Source organism: Ornithodoros turicata, chromosome 1 (assembly GCF_037126465.1).
Source record: "Ornithodoros turicata isolate Travis chromosome 1, ASM3712646v1, whole genome shotgun sequence".
Classification (NCBI taxonomy): Eukaryota; Metazoa; Arthropoda; class Arachnida; order Ixodida; family Argasidae; genus Ornithodoros; species Ornithodoros turicata.
This window is the reverse complement of record NC_088201.1, coordinates 184,682,983-184,704,025: the sequence shown is the minus strand read 5'-3', so window position 1 is coordinate 184,704,025 and position 21,043 is coordinate 184,682,983. Positions and strand designations below refer to the sequence as shown.

The 21,043-nt window shown below is 41.8% G+C and overlaps 1 protein-coding gene across 2 annotated transcripts in view; it reads right to left on the bottom strand.

The window, feature by feature from the left end:
* Nucleotides 1-262: 262 nt before the first annotated feature.
* Nucleotides 263-21,043, bottom strand: part of LOC135373900 (uncharacterized) — a 153,866-nt gene continuing 133,085 nt past the window's right edge. For both annotated transcript variants that reach the window (XM_064606944.1, XM_064606954.1), the window contains exon 10: nt 263-357. In XM_064606944.1, the coding sequence (XP_064463014.1) occupies nt 307-357 (51 nt within the window). In that variant the 3' untranslated portion in view covers nt 263-306. The remainder of the gene's footprint in view (nt 358-21,043) is intronic.

The window sequence follows — 21,043 nt, the reverse complement described above, 5'->3', positions numbered from 1 at the left end:
GTAAGGGGGGCGGCTTCTTCGTTGGAGAGCGATGTGGGGGAAGTCCAATGTATAAACTGACAATTCGGGGCGCGATAGGCCAAGCAACCTCGCCTCCCCGCCTCGATCGGCCACTGCCAGCGATGAGGTATCGCCCCTGGCGATGGCACTTCCCAATCGTCATCATTCAAATTGACCGTTGTTGACTTTGTATTTCACCAACATACCACAGGTGCAATCTCCTTTTCAAGACTGAAGGAAGCTAGTTTATTGAATTGTACAGTGTTCCAATGAAAAAAAAATCATTACTGGGGAAAGGTGACGTTGTCAGTTGTCCGTGTTACACCTTCCATTGCTAGTTGTTCCATAACCGGTGACCTGCAAGGAAAATATAATACCGTGTCGTGTACGAGAACATGATAAAAGCACCAGCAACCACCAGCAAGCAGGCAAGACATTGAAGTTCCATTCCTTTAATAGGGGCTACCCTCTAAGAAGGACTTTAGCGTTAGTAAGCTTAAGACTCTGTCGGTAGCATCTGCCGCGCTAATATTATGGGAGATAATAATTATCAGTAGAGAAGACCTGCCGCAGAGATCATCGGCGGAAGTACCCAACTTTTACTTTGGGGACATCGTTCTTCTCCATGGCGTTCATGCAGTTAGTACCACTAGGATGTATTCAATATACCAAAGAGAGCCTCAACAAGAAAGAGCTTACATATGTGGCGATATGAATACTGCAATTCATGGTTTCATGTACAGTTGATCATGCTGTGAATGTGTTACGAATATGCCGAACTATCCAAGCTGAATCTGGAACACGTAGACAAGCCGAAAGCCTTCAATACCAAAGAACGTTGAAAAAAAAAATCCACCCCGAACTTGATTAATTTCTATCATATTCACGTGGGGCTGTTTGCCTCGATCTTGTATGTATGTATATGAGCTCCAGTAGTTGGAGTAATAGTAATGATTTATGTTTTAAGATTATTACTGTACAATCCCAAAATTCGCGGTCACCCCCCTCCCTGCCGGTGCACTCCGCCACTATGCTCAGCCGCTATGCTTGAAGCGGCCTTACAGGATGTGAATTCAATGGGAGACAGTGTTTATACCAATTAACAGCAAAACAGAATACAATTTTTAAGATGTCATCGTCTAGTAGAGAAGAACACCATGTAAAGAACCCCTGGAGACACGAAAGGCGCTAGCAAGATATAAACCTAGTGCACCCTGGCCAAATGAATTTTAATGCATTGCGCCTATGGGTATTCCGTCGATTTTTGCACAGCGCCCATGTTTAGACTACGATTTTTCGACAAAGACAGTCAAATTTTGGAAATGTCATCACCTATTTTTCTTAAGTACGTCCTCCAGGCCACATACCAACCACGGCACGATGTGTGAGTGTTAATCCTGATGCACCCAGTGCCTTCAAAGTTGCGACTCAGACAGGGTTCCCCTCCTAGGCCGCTCGACGGACTAAGTCCCAGTGTTATCGTAATACGCATTCGCTTAGACTGTACGGCCGGTCTGAAGGAGTTCGAAAGGCGAACGGTCATTTTTTCCAGAACTCGAAAGGGCTGACAGAACAGACAACTTTATGTTGAGTGAGTAATATATAAATGATACCGTTTTGTATTTTATATCGCTTTTATATGAAACGAGGTGAATATGAACGAGGTTAAATGAAACGAAAAGTGATTTTGTCAAACGCGACCTTTCAGGGTGCAACAGGAGAACAAGATACGGGGTTCAAACGCCGTGATCTTACTTTCACACATACATATTACAAAATCAGTTTCGGACATCTTTATATGAAATGATATTAAGCCCCGAAGTTGACGAAATTGGCCACTTGGCCATTTTGAGTGCCGTTTTGGAAGCGATTTTGTCAAACGCGACCTCTCAGCATGCAACAGGGGAACAAAGTACGTGGTCCAAACCCCGTGATCTTACTTTCTCATATACATACTACAAAATCACCTTAGGACATCTTTAATAATATTTTTACTTCAAATGATATTAAGCCCCGAAGATGACGAAATTGGCCACTTGGCCATTTTGAGTGCCGTTTTGGAAGCGATTTTGTCAAACGCGACCTCTCAGGGTGCAACAGGAGAACAAGATACGGGGTTAAAACCCCGTGATCTTACTTTCACATATACATATTTATTTATTTATTTATTTTTATTTATTTGAAAGATACTGCCGGCCATCTCTTGATGGCCATGGCAGAGGAGGTGAGTACACTACATACAACACGTACAACATACAGCTATACACAGTGCAAAATGTCAAGTGTTAAACATCTGAAGTCAAGAAAGAAAGTTAGTCTACAAGACCTTGTAAAAACTGGGTTGGTGATGAAATTTGTGTAACACAAGAGGGCAATTTGTTCCATTCTCGTACAGTGCGAGGAAAAAAAGAAAATTTAAACACATCTTTATTGCAACGAAACTCACGGATTAATTTACTATGTTTCAGTCTTGTGGATCGGCTCGAATTGTAAGTTAAGTAATCGCAGAACTTGAGCACATTAGTACCGCTGACTATATCGTGCAAAAACTTGAGACGCCGAATTTTCCTTCGTTGAGCCAAGGTTGGCAAACCAGATTTAGCATAGAGTGAAGTCGAAGATGTGTGCTGACCATATGCATTATATATAAATCGAAGGGCTTTTTTTTGCACAGATTCTAGCATGTTAGTATGCGTCTGTACGTAGGGATCCCAAAGAATATCCGCGTACTCTAAAATTGGCCGCACTAACGTAGTGTAAGCCGTCAGCTTCGTTGCAGACGTATAGTGGCGCATCGTCCTCCTCAGTGACCAAAGTTTACGGGATGCTTTGGTAGCAACTTGTTCAACATGCTCGGCCCAGCTTAGGTTTGATGCTATTGATACACCAAGGTATTTTTGGTTCTCCACTTTACTCAACACAGTAGTGTTAATGCTATACGGAAAGGACAATGACGTTTTCTTCGTTGTAACACACATGAACACGCACTTTTTCACATTGAGCTCCATCTGCCACATTTCACACCACGTAACAATAGATTGCAGACAGTTGTTTAATTTGACTTGGTCGTTAGTAGTGTTTATACTAGAATACAAAATGCAATCATCAGCAAAGAAACGACACTGGATTCCCGGAATGGCGATGCAGAGGTCATTTATAAAAATTAGAAACAACAACGGTCCAAGCACGGACCCCTGTGGTACTCCGGAGAGAACTGCCAAGGAATGCGAATGGGCTCCACCAACACTCACGAACTGTTTACGATTAGTAAGATAGGAGTGAAACCATTGCAGTATACGATCATTACTTATTATGTTTTTCAATTTATACAACAGCTTAGTGTGCGAAACTCTGTCGAATGCCTTTGATAGGTCTAAAAACACAACGTCCGTTTGACCACCTTTGTCTACAACAGAGGCAAAGTCATGAACTATGTGTACAAGTTGCGTAACTGTTGAGTAACCTCGCCTAAAGCCGTGCTGCTCTTTCACCAAGAAATCACTTTCTTCCAAAACGCTAATTATGTGTTTAAAGACAATATGTTCCAGAACTTTGCTACTAGTACTTAGTAGTGATACCGGCCTGTAGTTAGTAATGTTTGATTTATCACCGCTTTTAAATATTGGTACCACTTTGGCTACCTTCCAGTCAGACGGGATTTCACCCGATCTTAAACTGGATTGGTAAATGATACAAAGAAACTTATAGAAACAAATATTACAAAATCAGCTTAGGATGTCTTTAATATTATTTTTATATCAAATGATATTAAGCCTCGAAGTTGACGAAATTGGCCACTTGGCCATTTTGAGTGCCGTTTTGGAAGCGATTTTGTCAAACGCAACCTCTCAGGGTGCAACAGGGGAACAAGATACGGGGTTCAAACCCCGTGATCTTACTTTCACATATACGTATTACAAAATCAGCTTAGGACATCTTTAATATTATTTTTATATCAAAGGATATTAAGCCTCGAAGTTGACGAAATTGGCCACTTGGTCATTTTGAGTGCCGTTTTGGAAGCGATTTTGTCAAACACGACCTCTCAGGGTGCAACAGGGGAACAAGGTACGGGGTCCAAACCCCGTGATTTTACTTTCACATATACATATTACAAAATTAGCTTAGGACATCTTTAATAATATTTTTATATGAAATGATATTAAGTCCCGAATTTGACGAAACTGGCAATTTTGCCATTTCGAGTGCCGTTTTGGAAGCGATTTTGTCAAACGCGACCTCTCAGGGTGCAACAGGGGAACAAGATGCGGGGTTCAAACCCCGTGATCTTACTTTCACATATACATGTTACAAAATCAGCTTAGGACATCTTTAATAATATTTTTATATCAAATGATATTAAGCCTCGAAGTTGACGAAATCGGCCACTTGGCCATTTTGAGTGCCGTTTTGGAAGCGATTTTGTCAAACGCGACCTCTCAGGGTCCAACAGGGGAACAAGGTACGGGGTCCAAACCCCGCGATTTTACTTTCACATATACATATTACAAAATTAGCTTAGGACATCTTTAATAATATTTTTATATCAAATGATATTAAGTCCCGAATTTGACGAAACTGGCAATTTTGCCATTTCGAGTGCCGTTTTGGAAGCGATTTTGTCAAACGCGACCTCTGAGGGTGCAACAGGGGAACAAGGTACGGGGTCCAAACCCCGTGATTTTACTTTCACATATACATATTACAAAATTAGCTTAGGACATCTTTAATAATATTTTTATATCAAATGATATTAAGTCCCGAAGTTGACGAAATTGGCCACTTGGCCATTTTGAGTGCCGTTTTGGAAGCGATTTTGTCAAACGCGACCTCTCAGGGTGCAACAGGGGAACACGATACGGGGTTCAAACCCCGTGATCTTACTTTCACATATACATATTAAAAAATCAGCTTAGGACATCTTTAATATTATTTTTATATCAAATGATATTAAGCCTCGAAGTTGACGAAATTGGCCACTTGGCCATTTTGAGTGCCGTTTTGGAAGCGATTTTGTCAAACGCGACCTCTCAGCATGCAACAGGGGAACAAAGTACGTGGTCCAAACCCCGTGATCTTACTTTCTCATATACATACTACAAAATCACCTTAGGACATCTTTAATAATATTTTTACTTCAAATGATATTAAGCCCCGAAGATGACGAAATTGGCCACTTGGCCATTTTGAGTGCCGTTTTGGAAGCGATTTTGTCAAACGCGACCTCTCAGGGTGCAACAGGAGAACAAGATACGGGGTTAAAACCCCGTGATCTTACTTTCACATATACATATTTATTTATTTATTTATTTTTATTTATTTGAAAGATACTGCCGGCCATCTCTTGATGGCCATGGCAGAGGAGGTGAGTACACTACATACAACACGTACAACATACAGCTATACACAGTGCAAAATGTCAAGTGTTAAACATCTGAAGTCAAGAAAGAAAGTTAGTCTACAAGACCTTGTAAAAACTGGGTTGGTGATGAAATTTGTGTAACACAAGAGGGCAATTTGTTCCATTCTCGTACAGTGCGAGGAAAAAAAGAAAATTTAAACACATCTTTATTGCAACGAAACTCACGGATTAATTTACTATGTTTCAGTCTTGTGGATCGGCTCGAATTGTAAGTTAAGTAATCGCAGAACTTGAGCACATTAGTACCGCTGACTATATCGTGCAAAAACTTGAGACGCCGAATTTTCCTTCGTTGAGCCAAGGTTGGCAAACCAGATTTAGCATAGAGTGAAGTCGAAGATGTGTGCTGACCATATGCATTATATATAAATCGAAGGGCTTTTTTTTGCACAGATTCTAGCATGTTAGTATGCGTCTGTACGTAGGGATCCCAAAGAATATCCGCGTACTCTAAAATTGGCCGCACTAACGTAGTGTAAGCCGTCAGCTTCGTTGCAGACGTATAGTGGCGCATCGTCCTCCTCAGTGACCAAAGTTTACGGGATGCTTTGGTAGCAACTTGTTCAACATGCTCGGCCCAGCTTAGGTTTGATGCTATTGATACACCAAGGTATTTTTGGTTCTCCACTTTACTCAACACAGTAGTGTTAATGCTATACGGAAAGGACAATGACGTTTTCTTCGTTGTAACACACATGAACACGCACTTTTTCACATTGAGCTCCATCTGCCACATTTCACACCACGTAACAATAGATTGCAGACAGTTGTTTAATTTGACTTGGTCGTTAGTAGTGTTTATACTAGAATACAAAATGCAATCATCAGCAAAGAAACGACACTGGATTCCCGGAATGGCGATGCAGAGGTCATTTATAAAAATTAGAAACAACAACGGTCCAAGCACGGACCCCTGTGGTACTCCGGAGAGAACTGCCAAGGAATGCGAATGGGCTCCACCAACACTCACGAACTGTTTACGATTAGTAAGATAGGAGTGAAACCATTGCAGTATACGATCATTACTTATTATGTTTTTCAATTTATACAACAGCTTAGTGTGCGAAACTCTGTCGAATGCCTTTGATAGGTCTAAAAACACAACGTCCGTTTGACCACCTTTGTCTACAACAGAGGCAAAGTCATGAACTATGTGTACAAGTTGCGTAACTGTTGAGTAACCTCGCCTAAAGCCGTGCTGCTCTTTCACCAAGAAATCACTTTCTTCCAAAACGCTAATTATGTGTTTAAAGACAATATGTTCCAGAACTTTGCTACTAGTACTTAGTAGTGATACCGGCCTGTAGTTAGTAATGTTTGATTTATCACCGCTTTTAAATATTGGTACCACTTTGGCTACCTTCCAGTCAGACGGGATTTCACCCGATCTTAAATTGGATTGGTAAATGATACAAAGAAACTTATAGAAACAAATATTACAAAATCAGCTTAGGATGTCTTTAATATTATTTTTATATCAAATGATATTAAGCCTCGAAGTTGACGAAATTGGCCACTTGGCCATTTTGAGTGCCGTTTTGGAAGCGATTTTGTCAAACGCGACCTCTCAGGGTGCAACAGGGGAACAAGATACGGGGTTCAAACCCCGTGATCTTACTTTCACATATACGTATTACAAAATCAGCTTAGGACATCTTTAATATTATTTTTATATCAAAGGATATTAAGCCTCGAAGTTGACGAAATTGGCCACTTGGTCATTTTGAGTGCCGTTTTGGAAGCGATTTTGTCAAACACGACCTCTCAGGGTGCAACAGGGGAACAAGGTACGGGGTCCAAACCCCGTGATTTTACTTTCACATATACATATTACAAAATTAGCTTAGGACATCTTTAATAATATTTTTATATGAAATGATATTAAGTCCCGAATTTGACGAAACTGGCAATTTTGCCATTTCGAGTGCCGTTTTGGAAGCGATTTTGTCAAACGCGACCTCTCAGGGTGCAACAGGGGAACAAGATGCGGGGTTCAAACCCCGTGATCTTACTTTCACATATACATGTTACAAAATCAGCTTAGGACATCTTTAATAATATTTTTATATCAAATGATATTAAGCCTCGAAGTTGACGAAATCGGCCACTTGGCCATTTTGAGTGCCGTTTTGGAAGCGATTTTGTCAAACGCGACCTCTCAGGGTCCAACAGGGGAACAAGGTACGGGGTCCAAACCCCGCGATTTTACTTTCACATATACATATTACAAAATTAGCTTAGGACATCTTTAATAATATTTTTATATCAAATGATATTAAGTCCCGAATTTGACGAAACTGGCAATTTTGCCATTTCGAGTGCCGTTTTGGAAGCGATTTTGTCAAACGCGACCTCTGAGGGTGCAACAGGGGAACAAGGTACGGGGTCCAAACCCCGTGATTTTACTTTCACATATACATATTACAAAATTAGCTTAGGACATCTTTAATAATATTTTTATATCAAATGATATTAAGTCCCGAAGTTGACGAAATTGGCCACTTGGCCATTTTGAGTGCCGTTTTGGAAGCGATTTTGTCAAACGCGACCTCTCAGGGTGCAACAGGGGAACACGATACGGGGTTCAAACCCCGTGATCTTACTTTCACATATACATATTAAAAAATCAGCTTAGGACATCTTTAATATTATTTTTATATCAAATGATATTAAGCCTCGAAGTTGACGAAATTGGCCACTTGGCCATTTTGAGTGCCGTTTTGGAAGCGATTTTGTCAAACGCGACCTCTCAGGGTGCAACAGGGGAACAAGATACGGGGTTCAAACCCCGTGATCTTACTTTCACATATACGTATTACAAAATCAGCTTAGGACATCTTTAATATTATTTTTATATCAAAGGATATTAAGCCCCGAAGTTGACGAAATCGGCCGCTTGGCCATTTTGAGTGCCGTTTTGGAAGCGATTTTGTCAAACGCGACCTCTGAGGGTGCAACATGGGAACAAGGTACGGGGTCCAAACCCCGTGATCTTACTTTCACGTATACATGTTACAAAATCAGCTTAGCACATCTTTCATATTATTTTTATATCAAATGATATTAAGCCTCGAAGTTGACGAAATTGGCCACTTGGCCATTTTGAGTGCCGTTTTCGAAGCGATTTTGCAGCACGCGACCTCTGAGGGTGCAACATGGGAACAAGGTACGGGGTCCAAACCCCGTGATCTGACTTTCACATATACATATTACAAAATAAGCTTAGGACATCTTTAATATTATTTTTATATCAAATGATATTAAGCCTCGAAGTTGACGAAATTGGCCACTTGGCCATTTTGAGTGCCGTTTTGGAAGCGATTTTGTCAAACGCGACCTCTCAGGGTGCAACAGGGGAACAAGATACGGGGTTCAAACCCCGTGATCTTACTTTCACATATACGTATTACAAAATCAGCTTTGGACATCTTTAATATTATTTTTATATCAAAGGATATTAAGCCCCGAAGTTGACGAAATTGGCCACTTGGTCATTTTGAGTGCCGTTTTGGAAGCGATTTTGTCAAACGTGACCTCTCAGGGTGCAACAGGGGAACAAGGTACGGGGTCCAGACCCCGTGATTTTACTTTCACATATACATATTACAAAATTAGCTTAGGACATCTTTAATAATATTTTTATATCAAATGATATTAAGTCCCGAATTTGACGAAACTGTCAATTTTGCCATTTCGAGTGCCGTTTTGGAAGCGATTTTGTCAAACGCGACCTCTCAGGGTGCAACAGGGGAACAAGATGCGGTGTTCAAACCCCGTGATCTTACTTTCACATATACATGTTACAAAATCAGCTTAGGAGATCTTTAATTTAATTATTTTTATATCAAATGATATTAAGCCTCGAAGTTGACGAAATCGGCCACTTGGCCATTTTGAGTGCCGTTTTGGAAGCGATTTTGTCAAACGCGACCTCTCAGGGTGCAACAGGGGAACAAGATACGGGGTTCAAACCCCGTGATCTTACTTTCACATATACATATTACAAAATCAGCTTAGGACATCTTTAATATTATTTTTATATCAAAGGATATTAAGCCCGGAAGTTGACGAAATTGGCCACTTGGTCATTGTGAGTGCCGTTTTGGAAGCGACTTTGTCAAACGCGACCTCTCAGGGTGCAACATGGGAACAAGGTACGGGGTCCAAACCCCGTGATCTTACTTTCACATATACATATTACAAAATCAGCTTAGGACATCTTTAATATTATTTTTATATCAAATGATATTAAGCCTGGAAGTTGACGAAATTGGCCACTTGGCCATTTTGAGTGCCGTTTTGGAAGCGATTTTGTCAAACGCGACCTCTCAGGGTGCAACACGGGAACAAGATACGGGGTTCAAACCCCGTGATCTTACTTTCACATATACGTATTACAAAATCAGCTTAGGACATCTTTAATATTATTTTTATATCAAAGGATATTAAGCCCCGAAGTTGACGAAATTGGCCACTTGGTCATTTTGAGTGCCGTTTTGGAAGCGATTTTGTCAAACGCGACCTCTCGGGGTGCAACAGGGGAACAAGGTACGGGGTCCAAACCCCGTGATTTTACTTTCACATATACGTACAACAAAATCACCTTAGGACATCTTTAATAATATTTTTTATATCAAATGATATTAAGCCCCGAAGATGACGAAATTGGTCACTTGGCCATATTGAGTGCCGTTTTGGAAGCGATTTTGTCAAACGCGACCTCTGAGGGTGCAACAGGGGAACAAGGTACGGGGTCCAAACCCCGTGATTTTACTTTCACATATACATATTACAAAATTAGCTTAGGACATCTTTAATATTATTTTTATATCAAATGATATTAAGCCTCGAAGTTGACGAAATTGGCCACTTGGCCATTTTGAGTGCCGTTTTGGAAGCGATTTTGTCAAACGCGACCTCTCAGGGTGCAACAGGGGAACAAGATACGGGGTTCAAACCCCGTGATCTTACTTTCACATATACGTATTACAAAATCAGCTTTGGACATCTTTAATATTATTTTTATATCAAAGGATATTAAGCCCCGAAGTTGACGAAATTGGCCACTTGGTCATTTTGAGTGCCGTTTTGGAAGCGATTTTGTCAAACGCGACCTCTCAGGGTGCAACAGGGGAACAAGGTACGGGGTCCAGACCCCGTGATTTTACTTTCACATATACATATTACAAAATTAGCTTAGGACATCTTTAATAATATTTTTATATCAAATGATATTAAGTCCCGAATTTGACGAAACTGTCAATTTTGCCATTTCGAGTGCCGTTTTGGAAGCGATTTTGTCAAACGCGACCTCTCAGGGTGCAACAGGGGAACAAGATGCGGTGTTCAAACCCCGTGATCTTACTTTCACATATACATGTTACAAAATCAGCTTAGGAGATCTTTAATTTAATTATTTTTATATCAAATGATATTAAGCCTCGAAGTTGACGAAATCGGCCACTTGGCCATTTTGAGTGCCGTTTTGGAAGCGATTTTGTCAAACGCGACCTCTCAGGGTGCAACAGGGGAACAAGATACGGGGTTCAAACCCCGTGATCTTACTTTCACATATACATATTACAAAATCAGCTTAGGACATCTTTAAAATTATTTTTATATCAAAGGATATTAAGCCCGGAAGTTGACGAAATTGGCCACTTGGTCATTGTGAGTGCCGTTTTGGAAGCGACTTTGTCAAACGCGACCTCTCAGGGTGCAACATGGGAACAAGGTACGGGGTCCAAACCCCGTGATCTTACTTTCACATATACATATTACAAAATCAGCTTAGGACATCTTTAATATTATTTTTATATCAAATGATATTAAGCCTGGAAGTTGACGAAATTGGCCACTTGGCCATTTTGAGTGCCGTTTTGGAAGCGATTTTGTCAAACGCGACCTCTCAGGGTGCAACACGGGAACAAGATACGGGGTTCAAACCCCGTGATCTTACTTTCACATATACGTATTACAAAATCAGCTTAGGACATCTTTAATATTATTTTTATATCAAAGGATATTAAGCCCCGAAGTTGACGAAATTGGCCACTTGGTCATTTTGAGTGCCGTTTTGGAAGCGATTTTGTCAAACGCGACCTCTCGGGGTGCAACAGGGGAACAAGGTACGGGGTCCAAACCCCGTGATTTTACTTTCACATATACGTACAACAAAATCACCTTAGGACATCTTTAATAATATTTTTTATATCAAATGATATTAAGCCCCGAAGATGACGAAATTGGTCACTTGGCCATATTGAGTGCCGTTTTGGAAGCGATTTTGTCAAACGCGACCTCTGAGGGTGCAACAGGGGAACAAGGTACGGGGTCCAAACCCCGTGATTTTACTTTCACATATACATATTACAAAATTAGCTTAGGACATCTTTAATAATATTTTTATATCAAATGATATTAAGTCCCGAAGTTGACGAAATTGGCCACTTGGCCATTTTGAGTGCCGTTTTGGAAGCGATTTTGTCAAACGCGACCTCTCAGGGTGCAACAGGGGAACAAGATACGGGGTTCAAACCCCGTGATCTTACTTTCACATATACATATTAAAAAATCAGCTTAGAACATCTTTAATATTATTTTTATATCAAAGAATATTAAGCCCCGAAGTTGACGAAATTGGCCACTTGGTCATTTTGAGTGCCGTTTTGGAAGCGATTTTGTCAAACGCGACCTCTCAGGGTGCAACAGGGGAACAAGGTACGGGGTCCAAACCCCGTGATCTTACTTTCACATATACATGTTACAAAATCAGCTTAGGACATCTTTAATATTATTTTTATATCAAATGATATTAAGCCTGGAAGTTGACGAAATTGGCCACTTGGCCATTTTGAGTGCCGTTTTGGAAGCGATTTTGTCAAACGCGACCTATCAGGGTGCAACACGGGAACAAGATACGGGGTTCAAACCCCGTGATCTTACTTTCACATATACATATTACAAAATCAGCTTAGGACATCTTTAATATTATTTTTATATCAAAGGATATTAAGCCCGGAAGTTGACGAAATTGGCCACTTGGTCATTGTGAGTGCCGTTTTGGAAGCGACTTTGTCAAACGCGACCTCTCAGGGTGCAACATGGGAACAAGGTACGGTGTCCAAACCCCGTGATCTTACTTTCACATATACATATTACAAAATCAGCTTAGGACATCTTTAATATTATTTTTATATCAAATGATATTAAGCCTGGAAGTTGACGAAATTGGCCACTTGGCCATTTTGAGTGCCGTTTTGGAAGAGATTTTGTCAAACGCGACCTCTCAGGGTGCAACACGGGAACAAGATACGGGGTTCAAACCCCGTGATCTTACATTCACATATACGTATTACAAAATCAGCTTAGGACATCTTTAATATTATTTTTATATCAAAGGATATTAAGCCCCGAAGTTGACGAAATTGGCCACTTGGTCATTTTGAGTGCCGTTTTGGAAGCGATTTTGTCAAACGCGACCTCTCGGGGTGCAACAGGGGAACAAGGTACGGGGTCCAAACCCGGTGATTTTACTTTCACATATACGTACAACAAAATCACCTTAGGACATCTTTAATAATATTTTTTATATCAAATGATATTAAGCCCCGAAGATGACGAAATTGGTCACTTGGCCATATTGAGTGCCGTTTTGGAAGCGATTTTGTCAAACGCGACCTCTGAGGGTGCAACAGGGGAACAAGGTACGGGGTCCAAACCCCGTGATCTTACTTTCTCATATATATATATACTGCAAAATCAGCTTAGGACATCTTTAATATTATTTTTATATCAAATGATATTAAGCCTGGAAGTTGACGAAATTGGCCACTTGGCCATTTTGAGTGCCGTTTTGGAAGCGATTTTGTCAAACGCGACCTCTCAGGGTGCAACAGGGGAACAAGATACGGGGTTCAAACCCCGTGATCTTACTTTCACATATACATATTAAAAAATCAGCTTAGAACATCTTTAATATTATTTTTATATCAAAGAATATTAAGCCCCGAAGTTGACGAAATTGGCCACTTGGTCATTTTGAGTGCCGTTTTGGAAGCGATTTTGTCAAACGCGACCTCTCAGGGTGCAACAGGGGAACAAGGTACGGGGTCCAAACCCCGTGATCTTACTTTCTCATATATATATACTACAAAATCACCAGAGGACATCTTTAATATTATTTTTATATCAAATGATATTAAGCCCCGAAGTTGACGAAATTGGCCACTTGGCCATTTTGAGTGCCGTTTTGGAAGCGATTTTGTCAAACGCGACCTCTCAGGGTGCAACAGGGGAACAAGGTACGGGGTCCAAACCCCGTGATCTTACTTTCTCATATATATATATATACTGCAAAATCACCTTAGTACATCTTTAATATTATTTTTATATCAAATGATATTAAGCCCCGAAGTTGACGAAATTGGCCACTTGGCCATTTCGAGTGCCGTTTTGGAAGCGATTTTGTCAAACGCGACCTCTCAGGGTGCAACAGGGGAACAAGATGCGGGGTTCAAACCCCGTGGTCTTACTTTCACATATACATATTACAAAATCAGCTTAGGCCATCTTTAGTATTATTTTTATATCAAATAATATTAAGCCCTGAAGTTGACGTCTCGCCCGTTCTGAAGGGCTATGCTGCATCCTTTTCCGATATTTGCGGTCGCCTGTGTTATGATCTCGGTAGAATGACATAGTATAAGTTGTTGATAATATGTCTTTGGCAGCATGACACAAGGGGTTTTGCTCGTTTAAGAGGGCTCTGCTGCCACGTTTTTCGAATATGGCGATCGCGTGTGTTATAACTCCAGCAGAATAGCATTGCACAAGCCACTGATAACTTTCTTTCTTTCGCTCCATGATACAGGGAGTATCGCCTGTTTTAAAAGGCCTTGCTGTTGCCGTATCCAAATTTTGCGGTCCCCTCTTGCGCAATTCCGGTAGAAAGGCATAGCATAAGCCGTCATGAATATGCCTTTGGTACCATGATACAAAGGGTTTCGTACGTTTTGAAGGACTCTGCTGCTGCCTTTTCCGAAGTTTGTGGTCGCTTCTGTTGCGATCCCTGTAGAAGACCATCATAAGCCCTTGATAATATCTGTTTGGAACCATGATTAAAGAGGTTTCGCCCGTTCTAAAGGGCTCTCCCGCGGTCTTTTACGGATTTAGCGATCACCACTGTTAAAATCCCAGTACAAGGGCCTAGTATAAGTCGTTGATAATGGCTTCGCTATGCAGAATACACCAGTGACTCTTTGTAGTGTATTCCTTGGTTGCCCCTGCCATCATTGGGGTTGCAGAAAGGTTACTTTTTACTTTTCTCAAAGAAGTTGGCAAGTGATGCAATGTTTCAGAAGGATACTGTGGGTCATTTCTTGCAGGTCGACGTGTAAGCGAATCATGGACTTCTTTATGCGTGCTGCACTTCGAGAAAAATTGGTTGATTACCATGAACAGTGAAATTCAAACGGCTTCGTAACGGATATGTATTTTCATCTATGATGTCTTTTCCTCAGACTTTAGCACCAGTGCTCGTTGGTGTCTGTTGCCGTGTAAACGGACTGCCGGCGATTTGCTGTGCAAGTTCACTTTTGTGCCCCGTAGCTTGGCAAGTTTTTTACCTTGCCATATCGTCGCGGCTCTCTCATGCTGAATTCAAACGGAAGGTATCAGCTTTTAGTCCGTTGCGCAACTCGTATCAGCAGCGAAGAGGAACGACAATTTCTTTTTTGTCATTGTTGTTGCGGCTGGCACTATCATCAATGCGCATAGAAGACAAGATGCGGTACCCGGCGTGATAAGATGTCTGCGTGATTTCGAGTGGAGCGAACCATAGGGTGGTATATCTATATGGATACATACCTATGGGTAGATGCATTGGTGGCCAAGCTGTATCGGGAAATCTCATGAATTACAGGGGAGTGGTTGGAAAAATTCAGGGGGAGTGTGCACCTCCCTGGGGGGTGGGAGTTATAACCCTGGAAAGGACCGCAATTATAGCAAAGTACCTTAGCGTAAACAGCTGAGCGGTATAGTTATTAGGCATTCGCAAATACAATTCGTCAATGAAAAACTTCACTTGACACGCCAACAGAAACAAATGAGCTTCTTTTCCAAATGATACATTGAAAATTTGAAAGGCGTTGCAAGTTCTTCGTTCATAGTTCTTCACGAACGATTATCCCAACGTTCAGGGGCACTGAAATTGTCGGTTTACACACTGTATTGTTGATTTTGCTTGCATTTTTATCGTGAAAAAGAAAAAAAATCAGGGAAAGCGAGATAATTAAAAATTTTCACACAATGACCCTCGTACATAACTACTCCATCTATTTTCTTTTCTTTTTTTTTTCTCTGCACCTCTCTGTGCTCCGTATATAGTTTTTCGCGCATGATATCCGGAGAGGCTGCTGCTATGCTGTAAGCCCATAAACTTAGTGTAATAATTAAGATGATGTCATTCTCTGCACTTGTCTCCATTATTACTTCTCAGTTATCATATTACTTACAGTGTAGTTTATCAAAATGCACGTTCAGACCAGATCGCTGTAACTACTGGTTGAGGTTCATGAGTCACAAGAACTGCTCGAATGTGAATGTACTTCCTAACGTCGACAGGAGCAGCACTACATCGAGCAAGGGTAAAAACAATGCCTGAAAACCTGGTTTCATTCTAAATTCTTCATTATTGGTGTGTGTGTGGGGGGGGGGGCAGCTTTATTCCATTTAGTGGTCAAGAGCCCTCGGGACACAGAATAGCTGACTTCAAGCCATGCACATGCGGCCCGCGTGTGTGAGAGCCCCGATTGCCCTGATCTAAGCATTGCTTCATCTTAAGCGAGAAATAAATACTGTACTCGAGGGCGCGTAGCACTTGTTTAGCGTTATCTCCAAATCTGGTATTTAGTTCTGCTCCAAAATCTCTGTTCCAAAGAAGTCGCGTTTGATCACATAATTGCCACTCGCAGATGCCACCAGTCGCATCGCCGCAGCACTCGCAGACGCCAAATTGTCCATATCTTCCATTTCATTTAGTAATAATTCTGGATATAAACGTGATATCGAAGATGTCATCACTTAATTACGTAGTCTGTATATCCATGCTTAATAGCTATGAGTCCTCGGCCCATACCCGTTTCCCTTGCTAGAGCCTGCCAAGTAGCGTTTGGTCAAATCATTCATTTTCAAGCGACCAAAGTACAAACAGAAGACAAGATCACACAGAAGTCGCTCTGTTGTTGTTTCGTGTTTGTTCTTTGGTCGCTTGTGGATTTACACCAACCAGCCCAATCTATATACTTCAGACATTTTGCCAAATCGTCGCCCAAGTGGCACTCACTGGCGCCAATTTGTCAGTTTCCTCTATTTTAGCTCGTAATAACTCTTGATACCAATTTGATACTGACGGCATCATCATAAAATTACGTAGTCTGTGTGTCGTCTGCGGACCGTAGCTGCTGTCCTTTCTGCACTCTTAGAACTCGCATTTAGTCAATTTGTCGTCCAGAAGGCTATCACAGGCGCCAACCTGCCAATTTCATCCAGCAATCTCCCGATGTCTGGAAAGTCTCATGCTCGTTCCCACAGTTATACATCACTCCTTATTCTTTATCTTACGCGAATGCACCCGGGCGTGTTATCGGTGTTGTTATCAGGTCGGGACGCGAAAAGGGAATTGTTCGCTTCAGATATGTCCTCCTCTCCCTTCCCAGATCTGTTCCTCCTCACGTACTCACGCACCACCCTGTAAACTTGGCTTCCTTGCGTAGTCCTCTGCTATCAGGTCAAGCCCGGTTTCAGAGGGGGTGTCCCTGAATGCTGCTCTTGACTGATGATTATTATTACGTATCCTGATACCCATTCTCTGAATGTGTTTTTATCTGTATTGTAACAAGCCAAATCGAAGTATTATATGTACTATTATGCTCTGGAGCAGTGGTGCCAAAGTGCCGGCACGCCTGTGGCCCCCAGAAAAAAAAAAGAAAAAAAAGAAACAATTTGGTCGTAGGTTCATAAACGGTCATGGCGTCAAACCTACGCTCATGTCTGATTTTTACTTGGTTTATATTACTACTACAGCTCCTGAGAAAAGTTTACACAGTGACGTATTTCTTGATCTGGGCGACACCCTAACAGTGAACTGTAGCGGGCACGGTTACTAAGAATTTTTGAATTGAATTGAAACTTTATTTTACATTGTAGCATGTACAATGTGGGAGGCCCAGTGCAAAAAGCTGCAAGAAGCAGCTTGACAAGACTCTGGGTTCCCACTCTGACCGTGACAGTTGTCAACGATAAACACACACAAGGCAATGTTCACTGTGTCACATATCAAATCATTCTATCAATACTAATGACCAACGCAAGTGGAACATAATCAGACACACTTAGACAAGTAACATTTGACGAATCTGCTTGTTGGAAGTGTTTGCATAGATTTGAAATTTATTTAAAATTACAGGCGCTTGAAAGGAGGAATACGGAATACCTATTGACCTGTCTAAGTGCGTCTGTTCCTCTTTTTTGCAGGGGTTTCGCTTCGATAACGAATACGCCACTCCGGTGTTCCGTAATCTTTTGTCGGGATCTGCACATTCCTACCAAAATTTGAGCAAACCCTACATGCCCGACATGTAATATTTGTGCTCTATGTTACTGGCTATAATTAACTTAATTGACTTCAGTTGACTAAATAAAACGTTAGAATGTCATGAAAGAAAAACATGACTGGTGGTGGCGGTGGTGGTGGTGGTGAAAGGGCTCGCCGTTGTCGGCCTCACAGAGGTAGCAACGTCACGACTGACGCACTGAGGGATAGGTGCGTCCTGGGCCGACTTCTAAGGGAACTGTGCCGACATACGTCTGCAAGCGTCTCAGGAAAACAAAGGAAAAAAAACAGACAGCACAGACGGCACCCGGATTCGAACCGTGGTACCTCCCAGTCCTCATCCTCATCATGATCTTCATAATTTAGACGCACAAAAATCCAGCGAACCGGTAAGGAAATATGAAGGGAATTTCCTCAGGAGGAGAGCAGGCGATATTTCGAGAAGGGACTGTTCTTCTGGGCACCGTCCTCATCATTGGCATGGTATCTGAAGGGTTATGGATGACATGTTAAATGTTCGTGCGAATTGTGGGTCAACAGCCCAGGGCGGTGGGGGGGAAGAAAGGGTCCCTTTCAGGCTTCTACGGCCGAAGTGAATGGCCGCTTTCTTAGAGTGTGGAGGGGATTATGTGAATGAAGTTATCTTGGCTTCAGACCGGTTACAGGACTGCGAAGCTCACGAACAACGCGATGAAACGGGACAGCAGGCAGGAATGGGCGCGCATTCCGAAAGATGAGGAGGATAGTGGTTACGTGGCGAAATTTTCAGAGCAAGCAAAGTGTTTTTATTTTGTAACATATATATTTGTAATACACAGTTGTGGCATACAATAAAGAACAACAAAGTGAGCATACAGAACATAACTGTGTCGCTAGATGATAAAGTGTATAGAATAGTAGGAGGGAGAAGGCGTGGGCTTATTTTGTGTCTGAAGTGTTGCCTGTCTGTGCCTGAAGTCTGTGTGACTGCCTTGAGATTTGTTATAGGGGTTGAGACAGGTCATCTCAGGTTATGCCAGATAAACGTAAAAAAAACGGTTCTTTGCACGGATGTGAATCTGTATTGAAAATTTCACAGCGAAGGGGGTAATAGAGGCGGAGAAAATGGGCACCGCGAATACCGAAACTCATGGGGCTCTGACATGACAGCGCGCGCTGCTGCCAATGAGGCAGCGTACGAGAGGTCACGTGCTTACGGCTGCCAATGGGAATGGACGTAGCTCTGACCTCTGTGACGTCTGCGCTTCGCTCGGGAGTGTGTTCGAGGGCTTGTATCTCGCTAAGTATGACACGTAGAACAATAATTCTTTTTCGCTCAGTATTCTGGCGTGCAGTACAATGCGTGCAGGATGTAATGGACAACATCTATGAAGGTCTCTCAACCCCTCTAATACCGAAAGGGTGAATTGCGTTGAACTTGTATATGAGACAAGACTCCCTGTCACGTCTGTCATCACGTGTGGATCTGAACCCGGTTTCTGGAATATACAGGGTGTCCCAGCTAAATGCGAACACATCTTTTAAAAATATATACATCACTTTTTCTGAGATGAAGTGAATTGCAATATAGCATATGCTGAAGGACACTCCTTAGGAGGAGCTCTCCTAATGCAATATATTCATTAACTTTAGTTAATTAACTTTTTAATTATAAACGCTACGAAGTTGTCTCATTCAGAACATGTGGTCCCTTCGGTCACCTGATACCGCAGCCGGTTTCAGAACGAAAACCCGTTCGATAGATCGTCCGCAAAAAAACATCGTGAAGGAACACCTTTTTGCTTTCTTTATTTTGTTCATGGCGCATCTTCGGAGACGCGTCTTCCCTGCACCCCCAGTGTGAGAGGGTGTAGGAGCACAGTGCCGCCTCATGCGTCGAAGGTTAGCTTTAACTTTGAAACAAAACAAAAACAAATGTATCGGGTAACCCTATCTGAACTGCCCTTATGTGTGGTTGGATTGCATTTTCTGTTTTCTTTTAATCTTTTGGCGCAAGAGGCGAAGGTGTGCTCTTTCACCCTCTCACAATGTGGGTGAAGCAAAGTCGCGCTCTGAAGATGCGCAAAACAAAATAACAAAAAAGGTTATCCTTCACGATTTTTTTCGGACGATCTATCGAATGGATTTTGGTTCTGAAAACGGCTCCGCTATCAGGTGACCAAAGGAACCAGATGTTCGTACTGCGACAACTTCGTAGCTTTTATACTTAAAAAGTTAATTACTGAAAGTTAATTAAGGCGTTGCCTTAGGAGTTTGCTAATGCCCTCCTAAGGAGTGCCCTTCAGCATACGCTATATTACAATTGATTTCATTCTGGGAAAAAGTGATATGTATATATATATATGTATGTTTATATATATTTAAAAAATACGTTAGCATTTAGCTGGGACACCCTGTATAGCTTAATCTTGTCAAAATTGACCAGCTGACCACCAAAAGTAACCAGGAACTTTAAAGTGTCCGGCGACTGCGTTGCGAAGTTTGTTGCAGGTGTTAGTTTTTTGGCCGGTAAGACGGTTGTTCATTTGTTGGCCGGTTTCACCAATGTAATGCACAGAGCAGTCGCTGCATTCAATGCAGTATATGACATTGGAGCTTGTGGGTGCAGTGCTTTTGATGGCGTTAGCGTGTCTTGCAGCGCGGGAGGTTATAGGGGCGTGTTCCATTGTTCTGGGTGTTCGTTTTGCCGGACTAGGAATTCCAACCTTACAGTGGCGCGGGTGGTGACTGTTACAGTGACGGTATTGTAGTTTGTCAGTTGGCTTTTTGTAGAGAGTTGTGGTCAGGTTGCCGCCGTCTAGGCATATTGTGGTGTCGAGAAAGTTGATTGTTGAGTTCAAAGTTAATCATTGAAAGAGTTGAATGTTGTGACGTGAACTTTATGGTGTTGTGCGCGGTGTTTAGTAGATCTACGAACTTTCGGAATTCGTGGTCCCTGTGTTCCCATATTATAAGCATATCATCGATGTATCGAAGGTACATACTGGGTTTTAATGCGAGGACGCTAA